At 41.8% G+C, this 22,665-nt stretch overlaps 1 protein-coding gene across 2 annotated transcripts in view; it reads left to right on the top strand.

Annotated features, from left to right (window-relative positions):
- The first annotated feature begins 323 nt into the window (after window positions 1-323).
- Window positions 324-22,665, top strand: part of gys2 (glycogen synthase 2) — an 83,311-nt gene continuing 60,969 nt past the window's right edge. The window contains exons 1-4 of one of the 2 annotated variants that reach the window (XM_063072383.1): window positions 324-634; window positions 12,345-12,526; window positions 16,649-16,840; window positions 17,910-18,095. In XM_063072383.1, coding sequence (XP_062928453.1) covers window positions 514-634; window positions 12,345-12,526; window positions 16,649-16,840; window positions 17,910-18,095 — 681 coding nt within the window. In that variant the 5' untranslated portion in view covers window positions 324-513. Of the gene's footprint in view, window positions 635-1,136; window positions 1,284-12,344; window positions 12,527-16,648; window positions 16,841-17,909; window positions 18,096-22,665 lie in introns of those variants that run through there. The other variant, XM_063072384.1, reaches the window with a different exon arrangement.

Below are 22,665 nucleotides of genomic sequence, written 5' to 3' on the forward strand. Positions count from 1 at the left end.
TGTTTTTCTTTCTCTACTGAAGGAAACGGCACGTACAACCATAAAACACGTGGAGTCGATAATTTTATGTTATTTCTGGGCATATGGCGATGTGCATCTGCGGATTTAAAATATTCGGTTGATGAATTCGTTAATTATTTAAATTAAACGCAAAAAAAATTTTTGCATGGAACTCAATGAAGCTAAGTTCACTATCGATATGTGAACTCCTTATTAGCCAAGAAATAATGGAGTGGAATTGACCTAAATTAAAAGTCAGTGGGGAAGTTTGTGTTGCTTCCGGGGTATGGGCTGGACACTGGGACAATCACGTGACACAGGAATGTCCCAGCTGTTCTGAATTTTTCCTCAGCCAGGACCCTTCCTCTCTTTATTCCAGCCCAGTCCGTTGTCCGACTTTGGAGGGGAGTTTTTTACCAATCCAGTCTTTGAAATTCCAGTGCGGAGTCACAAGGAGCGACGAGCAATAGAGGCCAATTCTGCGCACGTTTGATCTCGAGGAATTTCTCCAAAATGCCCCTAGCCAGGTCACTTTCAGTGACTTCTTTAAATGGCCTTCCCGACTGGGAGGATGAGAATTTACCCGTGGAAGATCTAATGCTCTTTGAGGTGTCTTGGGAAGTTACCAACAAAGGTCAGTAGTCGGTTTCAGCAACAGAAATTACCTCCTCCCCCCCCCCCCAAGACATTGGCATTATCCCACTCCCCAGTGTCCTTAGACCCATTACATATTTAAAGTTTAATAGTTTCCCGCCGGGTGTTTGTGATAATTTAATTTGAAAATTACCCATATCAAATAATTGACTTAAGATTGTCCATTTTTAATAGTGAAATGCTGATATGTTAACCTTTAATTTCCCTGTCAGGCTGTGTGTTATCGACCCTCCGAACCTTTGACCTTTACGCGTTGTTCATTAACTTCAAGCCAGTTGACTTTAGGAAATGCCTGTTGTGTGGCGGGGAGGGATATCCAGTGCAAAGTTGTGCTGCCTTTCTTTTCGAGTTGTGTAGAATTTGGCTTTTCGCTTAAGCAACCCAGTAGGGCTCACATAGGAGTGCGAGCCCGTCACATGTTGGGTTGGGTTCAGATTCAGTCCGTTTTTAATCATAAATCAGGGCGCAAAGAGATTCCTTGTTGGTCTGAAGCTCGGAGTTAAAAGTGTACGCGGTAATAGTAAATGCAACATCAAAGAGCACCAAACAACGGAATGTTACAAAGTATGGCGGTGAAAACTGAAATACTGTAGTACAAAAAGAAATGCTGAAGTGACAAAATGGAAAAGGTAGAGTTATCGGGTTGAGAACATGGCAACATCGGCTGGAAGGAGATGATTGGTATATGTGTTGGGATAATTACTGTTTTCAATATTATGGTTAAGTCAAGAAAGGAGATCCAATTATCATTTGGTCTGTATAATAAAGGCCATTTAATTACCCAATCAAATGGCTCCTCAGAGCTATTAATGTATTGAAAATTCTAAATGATCCAGTGTGCACATTGTTGATGCCTATTGTCTTGTTTATTAATTGTTGTAGTGCCCTGCACTGTTTTGTGCACTTTATGTAGTCCTTGAGCAAGGCACTTAATCACACATTGCTCTGTGACGACACTGGTGCCAAGCTGTATGGGTCCTAATGCCCTTCCCTTGGACAACATCGGTGTAGTGGAGAGGGGAGATTTGCAGCATGGGCAACTGCTGGCCTTCCATACAACCTTGCCCAGGCCTGCGCCCTGGAGAGTGAAGACTTTCCAGGCGCAGATCCATGGTCTCGTAAGACTAACGGATGCCTTTATATGTAGTCCTGTGCAGGTCTGTAGTCTAGTGCAGTTTTTATGTTTGTTCTATGTAGTCTATTGTAGCCTTGTGCTGTCTCACATAGTCTAATGTAGTTTTGTGTTGTTTCATGTAGCACCATGGTCCTGGAGGAACGTTGTTTCATTTTTACTGTGTACTGTACCAGCAGCTTATGGTGGAAATGACAATAAACTTGACTCCACTATAGTGGAGAGTATCCTGACTAGTTGTGTTATGGCCTGGTATGGAAACACCAGTGCTCAAGAATGGAAAAGCCTGCAGAAAGTAGTGGATTCAGTCCAGTGATCACAGGAAAAGCCCTCCCCACCATTTTCTTGCAGGCATGCTTTGTTCTACTGTGAATGCTTGAAAGAAAAAATCTCAGGGTAGTATACAGTGACATGTGTGTGTATTTTGGTAATAAATTTACTTTAAATTTTGGACATACTGTATATAAAGACACAGCACTATGTTCAGCCCTCAAAATATAGTTAACAGTCACATATAACTCTGCCATGGATGGTCCCAAGCTTAGTTGCGAAAGGAGGGTTGGGCACAGGGCTAGCAACCCCACCCTGCAAAAACTAAGCTCTGCAGAAATGCCAACAGAAACTCCAAAGAACTCATCTCATCCCTGGGAAAGGAAGGATCTCAGAAGATGGGTGGCACCAGTACACCTGGGGACAATTTGATAGACTGGCCAAGAAAGAGGACTCTGGTGAGCTGCTGTTGGTCGCTTAGGCTCCAAGTAGGGCTGTGATGGGCTAAGAAGAACAGTCACGAATGGGCTTATTAGAATTAAGCTCATCTTTATTCATTATACAATCTTATAATATTTGTAGTTTTCTTCCAAATTTGGGACCACTTTTCACCCTTCTAATGCTGTGGTAAGTAATAGGGGAACTTGAGGTATATGTGAACCAATTTTCTGATGATACTCAGCACCGTATATCACAGTAAGGAAGCTGTGGCTGTTTTTAGTAATTACATTAAAAATATGGTGCTGAAAATGTGTGGTTCAGAAGGTAGATTTGAACTGAGTGGTAAAGCAGGCTGCTGGCCTGGAGATGGTTAAAGTAGAGCAAAGAACAATCGATTAGAAGACTAATAGATTGCATTTGATCCAAAAATCAGTGGGCAGGAAAACGTACTGTTTGAAACCTATATAAGCTGTTTTTCTTATTCCTCAGTGATACTGCTCCAGCAGTCTAACCTAGGAGATAAATAATTAAGTTGAATTAAACCAGGGAGCCAGTCATTAGTGTTTTTGAGTCAGAATTTCAGCCCTGTGTTCTAGAGCTGTGCAGTTCAGGGCTGAAGGGAAGACATGAACACGAGATTCTGCAGATGCTGGAAATCCAAAGTAATATAAAAAATGCTAGAGGAACTCAGCAGGTCAGGCAGCATTTATGGTTCCATTCTGGCTCCCCTTTTAATCTTTCTCTTTTCCTCATCTGCCTATCACCTACCTTGGGAGTCCTTCCTACCCTTTCTCCCATGGTCCATTCTCTTGGATTCCTACAGTCCTTTACATTGTCCACTTACTGCCACCCAGCTTCTCATTTTATCACCACTACCTTTCCCCCTCACCTATCCCCTTCCAGCTGGTACTCCTTTCCCTCCTCCTCCACCTTATTCTGGCTTCTTTCCAGTCCTGATGGAGAGTCTCAGTCTGAACTGTCAACTCTTTACTCCTCTCCACAGGTGCTGGCTGACCTGAATACCCCCAGCATTTTGTGTGAGGGGAAGACTCACTGTAATCTCTTTTTTTTAAGTTTTCATTATATGCTGTGCCAGGGTATTGTTAGCAAATGGAGCAGATCATTGGGGACTATCTGGGATTGAAGTGCAGGGGCAGCTGAGAAGTGAGGGAACTAAGGTCAGTAACAGGAATTTCTGACCTTGATCTGGACAGTGTAATTGATTTATTGTTACATGTGCTGAATAAGGTTTAAGAAAATATGTTGCATGCCATCTGCACAGATTGTTTGAAAATATAAGTACACTGAGTTAATACAAAAGGAAAATAAATGGCATAATGCAGAATATAGTGTTTTGGGTAAAAAAAAAGTGTTGTGCAAGACAAATGCAATTTGGCATTCATTTTTAGAGGACTAGAATATAAAAGCAAGAATGTAATGCTGAAAATTTATACGGCATTTGAAGTATTGTGAGCAGCTTTGGACACCTTATCTAAGAAAGGATGTGCTGGCATTGGAGATGGTCCCAAGGAAGTTCACGAGAATGGTCCTGGGAATGAAAGGGTTCATATATGAGGAGCATTTGGTGATTCTGGACTTGTACTCTCTAGAGATTAGAAGAATGAGGAGGGTAGCTCATTGAAACACATCAAATATTAAACGCCCAGGCAGTGTGGACGTGCAGAGGATGTTTCCAGTGGTGGGGTAGTCTAGCATCAGATTTCACAGCCTTTAGAACAGAGATGAGGAGGAATTTCTTTAGCCAAAGTGTCGTGAATTTGTGACATTCAGTGCCATAAATGGCTGTGGAGGTCAGGTAAGTGTGTATATTTAAAGTGTTGGTTGATGGGTTCTTGATGAATAAGGATGTCAAAGGTTACAGGGAGAAAGCAGGAGACTGGGACTGAAAGGGATAATAAATCAATCATGGATTACTGGAGCAGATTTGATGGGCTGAATGATGTGATTCTGCTTCTATAATCTTGAGGTAGACATTAGGGTGCAAGCACCATGATGAGGTAGATTGAGATTTAGTTCATCTTTATCGTACAGGAGATTCATTTGAGAGTCTTATAACAGTGAGATAGAAGCCTGGTGCAGGTAACAATGAGCGTTCCATTATGATATCGTGTCTCTGTAATTGGAGCCTTTACTGCACTGTCATCTATTCTGATTTTTCCATATGAAAACTGGGGGGAGACAATGGGGAGCACGTTGATTTGATTTGACAGATATGATGTGGGTTGGAAATTGTTCAATATTTAGCCAGAGTGTAAGTTAACAATTCTTGATCTAAGAGGCATAAAGTGGGCAGCAGTGCACAATTAATCTTTGTATTTTGATAACAGACTTCTGCTTTCTATAGATAGAGGGCACCAAACTGCTACAATTAGTTAATTGTTATTCCTGGATAGAATTTGTGTTGTGAAAGATTTCTGTGTCAATGTCCTGTTTAGTAGAGTCAACACTTTTTTAAAAATCAAGTAAATTGGGTAAGAATTAGAAATGTTAAGACTGGGTCAAAATTGCTTTTTTGGTGAAATATTAAAATACTTGTAAATGATAAAATACCATTAAGTGAAGCTACTGCTCTATATCTTGAGAGCAATATCCCACAGCTTTGCAGGCCAGATCCAGACTGAAGAGCTGGATATCTGAAAATAAGGCTGAAGTAGAGCATGTTATGGGTTATAGCTGAGGGGAGAGATTTTGTTGGGGATGGACAGATACCATGATGTTGGTGATGTAAAGAGATGGGATACAATGACACAAAAGACTCTCAGAGTGGGTGGGATAGCAATGAAGGGTGTTGTTGCTGGAGCAGGGAAAGCTAGATGCATTGTGGGAGATGATGTGAACCAGACCACAAGAAGCTCTGAAGTTAGTAGTGTAAGTTGCCCCTTGGTGTCAGAGGAAGGTGGAAGAATTGGGTGGGAATTGATTGGTAGGTGAAAGAGGATGGGGTGCAGGAAAATAGAGGAAGTGGGACTGATGATGTGATTTGTTGTGCTTGCAGCCAGGATAGATTTGATGAGCTGAATAACTTTTTGCTGTGGTGCAGTCATTATATAAATTGTGGGATCACAGGGAGCCGGTGGTCTTTGAAGACCTACTAAAAATGAAAATCAAGATTCCATCATATCCGCATAAGTAGTTTGGAAGCCATTGGAAGAAAATGTGTCTTGTCACACTGTTTTCAGAGTTCTGTTAATGTCAGAGTTGAAAATCTTGGTAAAGGATAAGATGTGAGTGAAAATGAAATGTTTGCAGCTGAGCATACACTTAATGAGTTTATTGAACTTCAGTGTTGTTAATATTTGCGGGAAATGGCTTTGACTTTATCAGAGATTCATTCTGATTTGTGGCTGGGAGAGATGTACTTTGAATTTTCAAGACAAATGTGTCACCATATGAGATTCATTTTCTTGCAGGCATTCACAGTAAACAAAGAAATACAATAGACTCGATGGAAAAACTACCCACAAGGACTGACAAATAATCAATGCAAAAGACAAACTGCAAATACAAAAAAAACAATAAGTTAATAAATAATACTGAGAATGAGTTGAAAGTGAGTTGGTAGGTTGTGGAATCAGTTCAGTGTTGATCTGCGTAGTTAAGAAGCTGGATGGTTGAAGGTCAATAACTCGGGTATGTGGGACCTCCTTCCAGATGGCAGCAGTGAGAATAGTGCATGTCCTGTATGGTGCTGGTCCTTGATGATTGCTCTTAAGTGCAACTGTTGACTTGTCTTTTTGGGTCAACTGCTGGATTAGTGTGAACAACATGTCAAAGAAATATGAGTCACATTTGGACTGAACATATACTTCTGAGGATGTCACATAAAAGCCATTCAGTTCGATGGAGAACAACCACCAAGTGACATTGACTGTAACCAATGGGCACAACTAATAGCTCATCGTCCATTGATATAATCACTGATAAACCGGTTTTAGTTGAATTATAATTGCAGACAGCCTCAAATGCTGTATGTTCATGATCTTAAAGATTAGCTTTATTGATCACATGTAAATCACATTGACACATGGAGTGAAATACTTTATTTGCATCAATGAACAACGGTCTGAGGATATGCCGGGGGCAGTACACAAGTGAGCCATGCCTCCAGTGCCAGTGTAGCGGGCCCACAACTTGGCAATCCTAACCTGAATGTCTTTGGGATGTCAGAGGGAAACGGAGCACCCGGAGGAAACTCGCGTGATCATGGTACACTGATCATAAGAGCGCAGGCTCATTGTCTCCTCCAGCTTTCCAGCATGGCTGAATTATTATCCCTCTCAACCCCATTCTCCTGCTTTCTCCCCATAACCTTTGAAGCCCTGACTAATCAAGACCTATTAACCTCCACCTTAAATATATCCAATGACTTGGTCTCGTCGGCCATCGGTGGCAACGAATTCTGCGGATTTACCACCCTCTGGCTGAAGAAATTCCTCATTATCTCTGTTCTAAAGGGACTTCCTTCTATACTGAGGCTGTGCCCTCTGGTCCTAGACTCCCTCACTATTGTTTCTCAGATAATAACCCTTTCATTCCTGGGGTCATTCCCGTGAACCTCCTTTAGCCACTCCAATGCCAGCGTGTCCCTCCTTGGATAAGGTTCCCTAAGCTACTCTTAATACTCCCAGGTGCAGTATCACCAATGTCAGATAAAGCCTCAGCATTACATCCTTGTTTTTATGTTCTAGTCCTCTCAAAATGAATGCTAATATTGCGTTCGCCTGCCTTACCACCAAGTCAAACTGCAAGTTAACCTTCTTTAAGGAATCTTGCATGAGGATTCTCAAGTCCCTTTGCACCTTTCATTTCTGAACTTCTCCCCATTCAGAAAATAGTGTACACTTTATACCTTCCACTAAACTGCATGACCAGACACTGCCCTGCACTATATTCCATCTGCCACTTCTTTGCCCATTCTCCCAATCTGTCCAAGTCTCTCTGCAGACTCCCTGCTTCCTCAACACTATCTGCCCCTCCATCTATCTTTGTATTTTCTGCAACCTTGGCCACAATGCTATCAATACCATCATCTAAATCCCTGGCATATATGCAGTGGTATGCATCTGCACTGTGAAAAGAATAGGTCCCAAAGGGGACCCCTGCAGAACACCACAAGTCACCTGCAGCCAACCGGAAAGGGGGCCCCCTTTATTCCAAGTCTTCGTCTCCTACCAGTCAGCTACTCACCTGTCCATACCAGTATCTTTTCTGTAATGTCATGGGCTCTTATTTAGTAGCTTCATTTGTGGCACTTTGTCAAAGTCCTTCTTAAAAATCCAAGTAAATAGCATCCTCTGACTCTCCTTTGTCCATCCTGTTTGTTATTTCCTCAAGTAATTCCAACAGATTTGTCAGACAAGATTTTTCCTTTTTGAAAAGGAAAATGCTGACTTTGGCGTTTTCAATTATATGCTTTCAACTACCCTGAAACCTCATCTTTGATAATGGACTCAACTCCTTTCTAACCACTGAAGTCAGGCTAGCTGGTCGATAATGTCCTGTTTTTTTTTTGGCCTCCCTTCCTCCTCAAATTTCAAAAATTCAAAGTACATTTATTATCAAAGAATGTATAAATCATATGACCTTGATTTGTTTGCTCATAGCAAGAAACCTGGAAGAATTCTATTAAAGAAAAAAAATGTAAATAAAAGACAAAACTGACATGCAAGAGAAAGACTTTAAAAAAAAAACAAAACTCATACAAGCAATTGAAGTGAACAACAATTCGAACCAAAAATTCACTCTTCAGATCTAAAGCCTCACTTCTCAGTTCATAATAGCAGGTACGGGACACAGCAGCTGGGCAGTCTTCATTGCCTCAGTGCCATGGAGATGGAGCAAAATCGGCTCTCGTCCCGACCAACACCTTGCCTTTTCAATCTATCTGAACAAACGACAGAACAGCAAAGGCTCAGGCACCCTGGAGAGAGGAGTAAACACCGTGGAGAGTAAGCAAAATCAGCTGCCACCTCCGATCTGGGCTGGCGTTTAAATTGTCTAAACAGTGGACCGTACCTTGCATTAGGACCCAGAAGCTGTGGAAGGCTCCGGGCCTAGACCACGCCGCCCAGCAACTCGCTGTGGGTGCTGAATTCATCACCCAGCCCAAAGCCGCTCTCAAGGTCTTCAAATCAGCTCGGTACCCAGAGCGATCCAGCCTCTCACCCAGATCAGCTGTACAGGCACCAAGTCTCGTCTGCCTGAGCCCCGACTTCTCCTTTTGGCACCTAAAGCGATCCATTCTCACTCCTAGATCAGCTGCATGGGCATTGGAACGCCATCTGCAACTATTCTTCAACACACCATCTCAGCTCATCCCCTGAACTCGCCTTGACATCGCTCGCCCCTTTGGTGTTTGCAGTGATAATTTAACACAATTTCCCTCAGAAATGTACTTTGTGATGTTTTTAGTCAGCTTTCTTAACTTCTTGACCACCAGAAAGCTGTCGCACGTGTTCAGTAGTGCCATTTTAACCAGAAGACTTAATTCTCAAGAGTGAATAAGCAATTTTCCAGTCCTCTGGACTCAGTCTGTAATCTAGTGATTCTTGAAATATCACCACTAATGCCTCCACAGTCTTTTCAGCTACCTCTGAAGTGGTGGGAATTGAACACCATTTTCTGGCGCTATAAATCGTTACACTAACTGCTGTGTTAGACTGTCAAATGTAGATAGGCCAATAAAAGGAAACACTTTTTCACTGAAAAGAATGAAATTAATAAGGTTGTGCAGCAGGTGGGATGCCTCTGTGGGAAAGGGGTAAATTTTTCCTAATTCTCAGAACCAGCAGCAAAACTTTACCATTTCATTCAGAAAGTGAAGTTTGAACCCTCACTGGAGAGTTCAGTCCAGCTGGCTGATGTCCATCCAGTCCCTTTTAGGTATTGAATCACCTCGGCCCCTGCCCCTTTGCACCATTGTTTGTTATGCAATCCTGCTGCCTGTAAGGACATAGTACATTCTCCCTGTGACCGCATGGGTTTCCTTCATGTGCTGCGGATTCTTCCCACAGTCCAAAGGCCTACCCGGTGGTAGGTTAGTTGGTCATTATAAATTGTCCTGTGATTAGGCTAAGAGTAAATCAGGGGATTGCTGGTTGTGTGGCTCGCAGGGCTGGAAAGGCCTGTTCACCGCTGTATCTCGATGAATAAATTACTGATTTGCGGGGAGGGGTTCAATTCCCACCACTGACTGTAAGGCGTTTGTACATTCTCTTCATGACTGTGTTGGTATTCTCTGGGTGCTCCAGTTTCCTCACTTTTTAATCTTTTATTAAAAGAACCTAAGAAACTGAAGTCCAATTAGTTGCTTAAATCTGCTTTGCTATTCAAGGTCTCCTACCTCAAATAACACATGTTCTTGTTCAGCTTAGATCAAAGGGCTAAGGTACAGCAGAAGTGACTGCTCTTGATGTCAGGATGCTCTTTGACTGAGTCTGGCCTCAGAAAAACTGTACATACTTTAGTCTATCACCCCTACTGGGGCCTAGGCTACCAACAACAGCTCACCAGAGTCCCCTGTCCTGGGTCAATCTTTCAAATTGTCCCTAAGTGTAGATCCTTCTCCTTTAAATGGTGTCTTTGGAGCATCTGTTAGCATTTCTGTAGTACTGGGTTACTAGGCATTTGCGTAATGGGGTTGTAAGTCCCATGCCCAACCAACTTCTTTTCATAGCCGGGTTTGGATCTGTGCTTGGTGGAGTTTCAAAGAATTGTTAGCACAGAAATGATTGGGAAAAGAATTCATTCATACTTTTTTTGTTTATTTATTTATATATATTTCATTGTTGTTGGAACTTTATCACTTCAGCACCAAGGTATGGCCACAATTTGCTCCCTGGGGCAGTAAGCAAGGTTGCTTCAATGATGGAGAAATAATAGACTGCAGATGTTGGAATCTGGAGTAACAAGCAGTGCTGGAGGATCTTAGTGGATCAAGCAGCATCCGTGGGAGGAAGGGAATTGTCGACGTTTCGGGCCAAACCCCTGAACCAGGACTTTTAGTGGAGAAGAGAGATGGCCAATATAAAGAGGAGTAATGAGACAAGTGAGGTAATTGGTGGACTGAAGAGTAGGAGAGCGTGGGCAAGGCTCTGCTGGGTAGGGGAGGGGAGCAGTGATAAAGATGGCAGGTGAATGATAGATGGCGGTAGATAAAGATTAGAAAAACAATAAAGGACCAAGGTTGAGGGATTGGGAAGAAGTGTATAAACGGGTGACTGCTGCTGGAAGGAGATGAGCAGGAACTCAAAGGGCTAACTACGCTGGAATCTGAGATACAGGGAGCTATTAGAGGACAGGTGAATAGCAGTTGAAACCAAAACCATAGAGGTGATATGGGGTGGGGGGGAACCTGTTGGTGAACTGTGTGTAAAATGGGTGGATGGAACCAAGAGGAAGAGGAGGCAAAGATGGGTGAAGGGAGGACTGGCGGCGATGTGAGGGGAAAGGTTACAAAATGGGAGATCCGGAGAGGGGGGTGGGTATGAGGGTGGAGATCAATCCACTGGAGGGGTGGGTTCCCTAAAATTGAGGGGGGTGGGGGAGGACTCAATATTTGTGCCATTCGGTTATAGACTACCCAGGGGGAATATAAGATGCTGTTCCTCCAGCTTGAGTTGCTTCAGTGACAACTCCTGTTCCGGTAGGATGTCAGAAGTGGTGGTGTGCACAGATCATTGCACAGCATTCCATTCTGCTTACAACTCCTCAGCAAATGAAGCCATCTGTGGCTGCATGCAGCACAGCCTAGGCACACTCCAGACGTGACCGGAGAAGTGTCGTGTGCTGTTTGGGCCACAGAAATGCCAGCCAATGACGACCCGCAAGAAGAGGGAACCTAGTAACCTCTTGTTGCCATTTCTCAACCACCCCATCCTCAACAGCGGTTGAGTCTTGCGCAGGAGCGCCAGTCAATAACCTGGTCATAACAAACTGTCTTGGCATGGAGCATTAACAGTTCACTGCCCTCCAGAGTTGCTGCATGACCTACTGAGTTCCTTTAGTGTTTTATGTGTGTTCTTCCTGATTTCCAGCATCCACAGCATCTCTTGTGACTCCAGTGGATATGGCTGATGTATCCATTGCTGGTGGTGGAAAATGCCAATTCATCTTCCTCCTGACATCTCCATCACCCTGGGCCCACCCCCCAAACCCTAGGCACACCCTGATTAACCCTGACCACAGCCCCACAAACCCGGTGACCTTTGTCAGGAGGGGCAAGGTCCAAGAAAGGCAAGTGTTGGACCTGGTTAATGAAGGCGTGGGTCAGATCAAAGTGGCAGGGTTGCGTGCAATTGAATCTCAAGTAACGAGATCAAAAAGCACAAGAGCGCTGATTTGCCCACTGCCCGAATACCAAGTCACCAATCATTTACAGAAACTGGGATGGACCAACAAAAATTTTGTGGTTATAAGGGAAGATCAGAGGCTGCTTATTCTGGGAGGTGGCTCATCTCCTGATTACCCACGTTTTGTTGTCTACCCATAAGACAATGATTGCAGCCCATCCACCATTCTCTGCATTTGCTCCTATCATTACTAGTGCACTCTGGTTTCAGGGTGCGTAGAGTACAAAATACAGTCCAAGGCCACTCTGACATCACCTTCCAAACCTGCATTCTCTTCCCCAAGGAGGGAAAAATCAGCAGGGCTGTAGGAATCATCCAAAGCCTAGGCATTTCCAAATGTTCCAGGAGGTGAAAATGCCCCTGCATTCCCAAATCCCAGAACAAACAAAATGAGGAGAACCATTTGGATAGACATGAAATACATAATTGCTTTGCTGTTTAATGCTATGTTGCTTAGTTTTACATTTTTCTTTCAGTTGGTGGTATCTACACTGTAATACAAACAAAGGCCAAGGTCACAGCAGATGAATGGGGAGAAAACTATGTGCTAATTGGTCCATATTATGAGCATAATGTGAAGACACAAGTGGAAGTGTTTGAACCAAATAACTACGCCATAAAGAAGACAATGGATTTCATGAGGTATCAAGGATTTCGGGTAAGCACTACCCTGGGTCTGAGGAAGCAGCTGGTTATAAAATGGCTCCTGGTATTTTATTACCGGTTCTTTGTGACAAAGCAACACACACAATGCTGAGGAACTCAGAAGGTCCGACACCACCTATTGAGAGGAATAAACAGTTGACGTTTTGGATAGAAACTTTCCATCAAGACTGGAAAGGAAGGGGGAAGAAGCCAGAATAAGAAGGGGAAGGAGTGCAAACTGGCAGGTGATAGGAAAATCCAGTTGCGGGTGATGGGTGGGAAAAGTAGAGCTAAAGAAGGAACCTGCTAGGAGAGGACAATGGACCATTGGGTGGGGGGAGTGTGGAGAGGAGAAGGGAAGGAGGAGGGGCACCAGAGGGAGGTGATGGGTGAATGGAAAGAAGAGGTAGAGTTGCTTTATTCCTCTACCTAGATCCTGCTTGACCTGTTGAGTTCCTCCAGCATTTTGGTTACGTTGCTCTGGATTTCTCCCATCTGCAGAATCACTTGTGTTCTTTATTGGACGTTTAGTCATGTAAGGTCAACGCCGATGGATATTGAGAAGCAAAACAAATCCACGGAGTGCACTTTCTAAATCCAGAGGTTTGTCCATGCCTCTCAGTGCTTGCAATTCCTTTAGCAATTAGGAGCATGGGTACAAGTCCTAAACAGCCACGTGCTGAAAGCAGGCTGTGGCTGGAATGTGAAATACTTTAAGTCCACACTAATAAGGTGATTATGGTGCTGGTGATTCAAAGGTCTGGGCTAAAGATCAAGGAATAAAAGTTTAATTCTTGCTACAGTATCTAAAGCAGGGTTTTTATGCCATGGATCAATACTGTTAAGAAACGAGGTCCATGGACCCCAGATTGGGAACTCCTGATCTAGAGAAATAGCATCTGGAACAAACTTTGTACCAGTTATAGTGGATAGTTGTAAATAAAACCTTTTTAGTTTACTAAGCAGCAGAAAGCAGTATTCTTGCATGAATAGCCTATATATGACTCTCGCCCCTTGTGGCTGACATTCAGCTGCTGGTGAAAAGGATTAGCAAACCAGTCAATTTTTGAGCAATTATGAATGGACAATAAATTCTGCCCTTCCTGGACGTATCAAAGTCTCGTGAATGCTTTTAACAAAATAACTACTGACTTAATTTGTGATTAGTTACTGAGATATGCTGACAAGCTATTAGTCAATACATACTGCCAGAAGGCAGTAATTCCATCTGAGCAAAGTAATTATATTCAGATGCTGGATAGAGTTGTGGTGTGCGGTCTTGTTCTTTGCCAAGTTTTGTGAAGTGAATGAATAATTATACTTTCTATCGCTGTGTTTGTGATGGCTACCAGTATGGCATTAACTCTAAGAAGACACCCTCTGAAGTCAGGGTAAACAATTTGCAGTGTGGTCAAGAAAAGATAGATGGGGGAGGAAACTAATCTACGAAAATAAAAACTGTCAAGAAATGTCAGGAAATTGTTAGTGAACCCCCCACCATGTAAAACAGATTTTGCAACCCTGTCATTCCCCAAATGTATCTTTTTTTTGCAGACAGTGATGCTCTTTTTGAAATGTCAGCCCACTTCTGCACAGCAAGATCCCACAGACAACCATATAGTGACCATATGAAAATTTAATTTTCTGATATTTTAATTGAGTAAGCGATCTAAACCAGATCACTCAGAAATCAAATCCGCCTGAGAGCAGATGGGCTGTGCATTACCCTCCAGTCTGAAAGATGGTATACTTCACCACCCGCCCCAACATTCCACCATCCCACAAAACTGCATAGCTGCAAAGAACGGATGTGCACTCAAACTACTTTGACTCTTGGCACTCTCTCAAACGAGTCTCATTAATAATTAACTAGCAATATTTTAAGTCTTTTAGCTTCACTCGATTTAATTTCAGTCTTAATGATGGCAAGAGTTATGAATCTTTTGGGGAGGAATTTTTTAAAATTGGTTTAAATTTGCTGGCTTGAGCTATAAAGCATGGCCTTTCCATTACACTGGCTGGTTAATATGGTCCTGCTGGAGAGCGTGGTCTAGCTAGCTGCTCTCAGTCTGTGGAAAGCAGAACAGTTGATGTCTTGCATCAATGCAAAAGTAGAAATTAAACACGTTAAGTTGCAGAGAAGTGTCGAGAGCAAAAGAAAGGTGAGTATCTCGAGCAGTGGTGGGTGGGTGCTGGAAATCTACAAATGCAATCCATCTATCAGAAACTGGTGTAGAAGTTGCAGCTTGATTGAAGAATAGGTTTTCCCAGAATGCAACCGTGACTGTGAGCTCCCAGTGGCCAATCACATTACTCTGATACCACAGCTCGTATCATGTGGTCTCCTGAGGAATTTGCACTTTGTTCACTCTACTCTTCATCTCTCTCCGCAACTTAAACATTTCCAACTTCTCCCAAATCTAATCATTAACGCATGATATTAACGTTCTTCCTTCACAGATGCTGCCTAATCTATTGGATATCTCCATTATTCTCAATTCTTCCTGATTTCAAAGTAAGCGTATTAGCAAAGTACATGTGCCACAAAATACTAACCCCAAGATTCATTTTCTTGTTGGCATTCATAGTAGAATCAAAGAAACACAATGGAATCAATGGAGAAACTACTACTTACGGTCATCACCCCCACTACTGACAGCAGCTCACCGGAGTCCTCTGTCCGAGGCTAGTCTTTCAAGTTTTCCCTGGTGAAGGCTGTCTTGGTAATCATTCCTCTCCCAGAAATGAGGCCCTTGGAGCTTCTGTCATCGTTTCTGTAGCACTGGGATTTTACAGGATGGGGTTGCTAGCCTCATGCCTAACTCTCCTTTGTTCACAACTGGATTTGGGACCGTCCATGGCAGAGTTCATTGAAAAATGACTCTCAAACTAAGACAGACAAATAACCAATGCACTGAAGACAATGAATTGTGAAAATGCAAAAAGAAAAACAATAATAATTAATTTTGAGAACATCAGTTGTAGAGTCCTTGAAAGTGAGGAAGCAGTTTAAGTGTTGAGGTGAGTGGAGTTATCCATGCTAGTTCAGGATTGAGGGGTAATAACTGTTCCTGAACCTAGTGGTGTGGGACCCAAGGCTCCTGTACCTCATTCCAAATGGCAGCAGTGAGAAGAGAGCATGCCCTGGGTGCCAGGAGTTCTTGATGGATGCTGCATTCTTGTGATAGCTCTGCCTGTAGATGTGCTCAGTGATGGAAGGGGTTTTCCTCTGATGGACTGGGCTGTATCCTCTGCTTTCTGTGGCGTTTTCTGTTCAAGGCATTGGTGCTTCCACACTAATGTTCAGTTTTTTCTTGGCTTTTATCATAGTGCAACAAATCAAGCATTTTTTTTAAAAAAGTCTATCAATGTGACATTGTGAGCATTACTAAACGATAAAAATTTAGAGCACCTCGGGGGAAAAATTGTTGAAAATGTTTGAATGTAGATGAGACAGCAGTTGCTGGAATCTAGAACAAAAAAAACAATACTTGAAGTTGAGTGTTGGACTGGGATGTAAAATTTTTCTTGTATTTGTTCTAATTTCTATGCTTAAATTTTTATATAATCACCTAATACATGTAATGAATATTTCAGTATTTACAGTAGTTTGGTATTTTTCTAGAAACAGCTTGGTTTTCTGTAGCAGGTGATCTGCCTCTTGAATATGGCTATTTCATAGGTTAATTTCTATCACCAGAATTTTGTAATCTCCAGTATGAGGTGACCACAGCTTATTTCTCTTTGTTCTTCTAACACTTAATAAAATAGCAATAAGCAACACATTTAATGCTTCATTCTTGAATTCCCTCCAAAAAATTGTGGATTGCAGAAGCATCAGGATCCAACAGAAACAGTTAACATTCAACAGAACCATGCAGCATCTGTGGAGGCAAAAGATGTGTCAATGTTTCGAGTCAAGAGAATGCATCAGGACCAGTTTGAGTGTAGGCAGATTCCGATTTGGATAAACATCAGCAAAGGTTGATACTTCGAAGGAAGCAGTTTTAGAATTTTAGTAATATTTGACAAAACTCAAGGATCAGATAATTTAAATAAAAATGTTATTTTAATAAAAAAAATGTGTTTCTAATCTGAATCACTCTCCTCTGATTCCTGAAATCTTTGTTTCCAGGTTTGTTTTGGCAGATGGTTGATCGAGGGTAACCCGTACGTGCTGCTTTTCGACATTGGGTCGGCAACATGGAACCTGGACAGATGGAAAGGAGAATTCTGGGATGCTTGCAACATTGGCATCCCACATTATGATGGCGAATCAAATGACGCTATAATTTTTGGATTTTTAACTGCCTTGTTTTTGAAAGAGGTATCTTGGCCTTGGTAACAGCTCTGGTTTGCGTTCACCCACTCCTCATTTTTCTGAAACTGCTGGGATTTGTTCTTGGAGGCAAATTCTGGAAACTAATGTAGTGTGTAACAGTATAATTGATGTAGGAGCATCTTCAAGTGGGACTGCATCAGGGCACATTGTTCATGAACTGTGGTTGTTCTATTTCAAAGAGCAAAGATCCATTTCCGAAGGCCTGATGACCGTGTGTTCTAAGGGGATGTTGCTATGTAATCTGCCGAGGAGTCTGGCAAGTGACCCTTGATCTGATGAGATTGGAATCCACCCAATGCCTAACAGATTGAAGTGTAAAATACTAAAATAACACTTTACTGGTATAGAACAGGAGTGAATGAATGGAAATGAGGTTCAGGTCAGACAAAGTCGAATGAATCAACTTGAACCTTCTGCTTTTTATGTCCAAGTTCAATGTCAATATCCAATCCAAAGTATCTGAGCCCAACCTTGGCAGATGGATTGCTGACATTTATTTTAACTCAAACAATATAGATTATAGCTAAAACTATTTGTATTATTTAGTTCCTTGTTTACACGATTGCCTCTGCTGGTCGATATTCAAACCCAACACAATAGGGGAAAAAGTATGTAGAGTAGTGAAAAGCAGCATGAATTTAGTTTTGAATTAGTAACAGGTAAAGGCCTGGTAGGTATTTATAAATTACTTATTGTGATACATATAGAGGGCATTTGGCCCATTAGGTTTGTCAGCAGAGAAACCCCATCAGTCCCATCTAGCCTGGTGTGTGCCTCAGTCATGTATAGGGATTCCCAACCTTTCTTATGCCATGGACCAATACCATTAAGCAAGGACACTATGGACCCCTGCTCATGTAAAAATTCTACATAGCAACATCAGAGAAATGGAACAAGTAGCGCTTTGTAATTTTATAAAGATCTCCACTCTTTTTCTTTTTGAGAATAATCGTACCTGGGCGCGTTGATGCATTTTTACCCACTGATTCTTGCTGAGTGGGTTTGTTTGAAATGCATCTATTCACAGCTTACATTTTTCATCATTTTCTTTCAGCTCGCTGAACAGTTCCATGACAAACCCAACATCATCGCCCACTTTCACGAGTGGCAGGCGGGTGTTGGATTGATTCTGAGCAGAATACGAAAGTACCCCATCGCAACAATCTTCACCACCCATGCCACATTGCTGGGCAGGTATTTGTGTGCTGGCAACACTGACTTTTACAACCAACTCGATAAGGTAAGCTTTTAATCTCCCAATCACTGTGACTTCACTAGATGTATATGGAAATTGATTTGCACTGTTGGGGATGTCTTTCACCTTTTGGCACTGCCTATATTTCTTGTCCTTTCAAAAATTGCATTTGTACAGTACTATGCAAAAGTCTTGAGCACATGTATATCTAGGGAGCCTAAGGTTTTCGCCTTGTACTGTATTTGACAACTTGGAGCAGAGTGAGTGTGTAAATCTGTAGGGAGAAAAGGATGAAGCACCGTGGGAAGGTGTGGGACAGTTGGCAGAGAAGTGTCGGGGGCAGAGGGTGGTGTGGGTGCAGACACACCCAGCCCTGGGACACGAGGCAAGGTCTATTTGATTCCAAGCAATAAGATATTGATCATTCCAAAATGTCTCGCTGGTGCATCCTGCTCCACTTCTCTGTTCCCCTTTCCCAACCCATGATTCCCCTCTTCCTGCCCCCTCCCCATTCTGAGACAAAAATAGTCCCATATCAGAATTGCATGTATCATCAGTTGCATTTGTCATGAATTTTTACAGTGCAATATTTAAAATTACTACAGTACTGTGCAAAAGTCTTAGGCACCCTACCTATATATACACATAGCTTAGACTTTTGCACAATACTGTATGTTTAGACACTGGTTTGTTATACAAACTTTCGCAGAGATTAGGGGTGTTGGATGATGTGCATGAAGCTGAAAGTGATGTGTGAACGCACTTGTGTGTGTTTATGGAAGACCAGTATACTGCTGAAAGCAAACTCGAGATCCAAGCATAATGTTAGCTTAAGAAGCAGGATTATAGGAATGTGCTGTAGCTTTTAATGAGTAGGGAAAATATTAGCCTGGAGGCAGGAATTTTGATTAATTTGATCTTTTAACTGTAAAGGTTTGAGTACTTGGTGCTAACAATGATTTACTTATTTATATTAATATTTTGGGATCTGGGTATCACTAGCAAAGTCAGCTTTTATTGTCTGCCCCTAATTGTCCTGAATAGACTGTGCGAATAACCACACTGGTCAGACTATCTGTCCAAAGGGCATTAGTAAGTTTGAGGAAATTAGTAAGTTCACTCAGTGGCCACGTTATTACTTACCACCTGTGTTCAGTAGTGGTCACTGAGCGCATGTACGTGGTCGTCTGCTCCTGTGGCCCTTCCACTTCGAGGTTCGAGGTGTTGCACGTTCAGAGATGCTCATCTGCACACCACTATTTTAACCTGGTACGGTTATGAGTTACTGTTGTTTTCCTGTCAGCTTGAACCAGTCTGGCCTTTTACCTTTGACCTCTCTCATTAACAAAGACTTTTCACTCTCGGAATCACTGCTCGCTGGATGTTCTTGGTTTTTGCATCATTCTCTGTAAATGCTACAGACTGTGTTTAATAAAAAAAAAAGAAAAATCCCAGGAGATCAACAGTTTGAGATACTCAACCCCATCCAGCACCAATAATCAGACCCTGGTCAAAGTCACTTGGATCACATTTCTTCCCCATTCTGATATTTGGTCTGAACAACTGAATCTCTTAACCATGTCTGTGTGCTTTTATGCTTTGAGTTGCTGCCACATAATTGGTTGATTAGATATCTGCATTAATGAGCGGGTGTACCTAATAAAGTGGACACTGTGTGTAGATGGGTAGTTTTGAGTCATATAGCATAGAAACAGGCCATTCAGCCCTCTGTGTCCATGCCAACCAGTGAGCATTCATCCATATTAATCCAATCTTTGGCACTTGGTCTCACCAATTCAAGTGTTTGTCTGGACACTTAATTCCGGTCAGTGGCTCTGCTTCCACTACTCTCTCCAAAACACTGATGTGTCTCAGCCCAAAACGTTGACTGTTTATTCCTCTCCATAGATGTTGCTTGACCTGCTGAGTTCCTTCACCATTTTGTGTAATTTTGCATTTGCCCTGGTGGGATTTGATCTTTTTTCAATCTTTATTAGTTTCATAATGATAAACATACCATAGTATTGATACAAAGTTATTGGGATTACATTGTTATAATTAACATAGTTAAATATAAACCCAATTAGCACAGGGTATTAAACCTCCCAATCATACAGGATACAAATGTAATATACAAAAAATAGGAAAAAAAAATCATGAAAAAGGAAAAAAAATATATAAAAATATACCCCAAAAGAAAAACTAACCTAAACAGTGCTAATCAACTAAACTAAGAAAAGTAAGATATGGGCTGTTATGTAACATCAAAAAAATGGAACCATTAATGTTGAATAAATGGCCTCCAAATCTTTTCGAATTTAGTAGAGGGATCATAAATAACACTTCTAATTTTTTCCAAGGTTAAACACAACATAGTTCGAGAGAAACAATGAAATGTGTTGGGAGGATTAATCTCTTTCCAATTCAGCAAAATGGATCTTCCAGCCATTAATGTAAGAAATGCAATCATCTGATGAGCTGAAGAGCTTAAATGACTTGATTCTATCATTGGTAACCCAAAAATAGCAGTAATAGGGTGAGGTTGTAAATCAATATTCAGAACAGTTGAAATAGTATCAAAAATACCTTTCCATTATTTTTTCAAAAAGGACATGACCAAAACATATGAGTTAAAGAAGCTATCTCAAAGTGACATCTATCGCATACAGGATTTATGAGAATAATAACGAGCAATTTGATCCTGTTTCTCATTTCCCAGTGTGGTAAGTTAACTGCAGAACGAGCTTGCCCACACCATGTAGGTGGACCTTGCAGGCTGTTGCATCACTGTTGCATGTGATGGACCTGTCAATTCTGCTGCTGCACCCTGTGGAAGGTTGCTTGGCAACTGGAAATCCTCCCAATTACATTCAAGGGCGCGGCTTTCCTTGAGAATTCATTCCAACGGTGAGATGTACAAGTTTAGAATGGTCAGGTATGAAGATAATGCATGAGGGATATTAATTATTTCAGCTAGTGAACACACCCCCATCCCTGCATGGTAGATTACTGTAAATGGATGCTTGATTGTCAGCAGTCCAGATTTGCTGGGCTGAAGGGCCTTTATTCTAGGCTGTATGACTCTTAACTCTATGCTGGAGGAACTCATTCTTCATTTTCATGTTTCTGAGCACAAACATGGGTTCCCTGTTTCCTCATAGCATGGATAATGGTGTAGTATTTTGTGCTGCAATTTTCTTTGTGCTGTGACCATCTGAGTCAGCTGATGCCTTCCATCATTGACAGATTGGCTGGCCAAGTGAGTTAGCATGTCTCCCTTCACCATTGTCTAGAATTCAATCCGTTTGCTTTTAAATGCAAGGTTAAATATATTCCCTTTCTTATGACCTGTGGCCTAAGACTTGCCAGGCTCTCCTTCCTGTCCTCCTGTATTACGGCTGTGATGCTTCTCTGACAAGTGGCCTCCACTTCTGTCATCCTGACAGCTCAAGACTTGCCCATCTAGGACTCCTCAGCCATCAATGGTTGGAGATGGGAATAACATTTCACCAGCAGGATTTCTTTTGTACTTTCAGAAAAGGTGTGCTACTTTGTTTCTTTGGATAATTTGACCATCTTGGTATTTTTAAATCAATAAATACATTTTTTTGGGGGGGAGGGTTAGATTGGGAAACTGTGCAGCATCTAGAAGGATAATCATCATGGGCTGATAAAATAAAAATGTGGGACACCTTGGTACTAAAAGGAGTGTCCTGTCTATACCTTTTCACCTGGAGCTCATTTCTTGATTGTGATGTCTTTATCTGCCACTAGAGCACTAATATAGCCTAGGGAAATAATATGATGGTTTTTGATATTAATCTTGAGACTGATCATACAGTAAATTGATGCCATAATACAGGGCCTGGTGTGTTCTAAGGTTACAGCCCAATCGTGGGAGACATTTGAAGTGATATTCGGTGCAATAGTAACATTGCTAGAGAACAAAGTCCACCCCATAACAGTATCACTTATTTTAATACAACATTAATACAAACCCAGAGAATTATAACTTTTCCTTAAAATACCAGTAAATTTAAACTTGTTTATCTTCCTTTTCCATATCATTATTGTATTTCAATTTGCCATTTGAGTCACAACTGGGTTTCTTAAGGACTGAAGGCATTCCTTGAGGGTTTGAATGCTTTTTTTTTTAAACACATTATTTATACTTTTTAAAAATGTAGGTATGTCAACTTGCTATCTCTGTTTGAACTAATCTCTGTAACTTGAAAGAAATTGCCAGTCAGAAATCAATCGAGTGTTAACTCATTTAACCTCGACTGCCTAGGTCCAACATCACAGGAGGTTTATAAACACAAGAGCTTCTGCAGATGCTGGAAATCCAGAACAACACACAAAATGCTGGAGGAACTTGTGAAGTCGAGCAGCATCTATTTGGGGGGGAGGGGGGGCCGGGGAGGGAGAAGAGAGATGATGACTGTCTCAGGCTGAGACCCTTCATCAAGACCTAATGAGGGGTTTTGGCCCAAAACAGCGACATTTATGCCCCTCCATAGATGTTGCATCACTCTCAAGGGATTTGCTCATTGTTGCTGAAATTGTTTGGAATTGGGTGAGTTTAAAAATGTATTTGAAATTAAAGCTGCATGAT

The sequence above is a fragment of the Mobula hypostoma genome, chromosome 20 (assembly GCF_963921235.1).
Source record: "Mobula hypostoma chromosome 20, sMobHyp1.1, whole genome shotgun sequence".
Taxonomy (NCBI): domain Eukaryota; kingdom Metazoa; phylum Chordata; class Chondrichthyes; order Myliobatiformes; family Myliobatidae; genus Mobula; species Mobula hypostoma.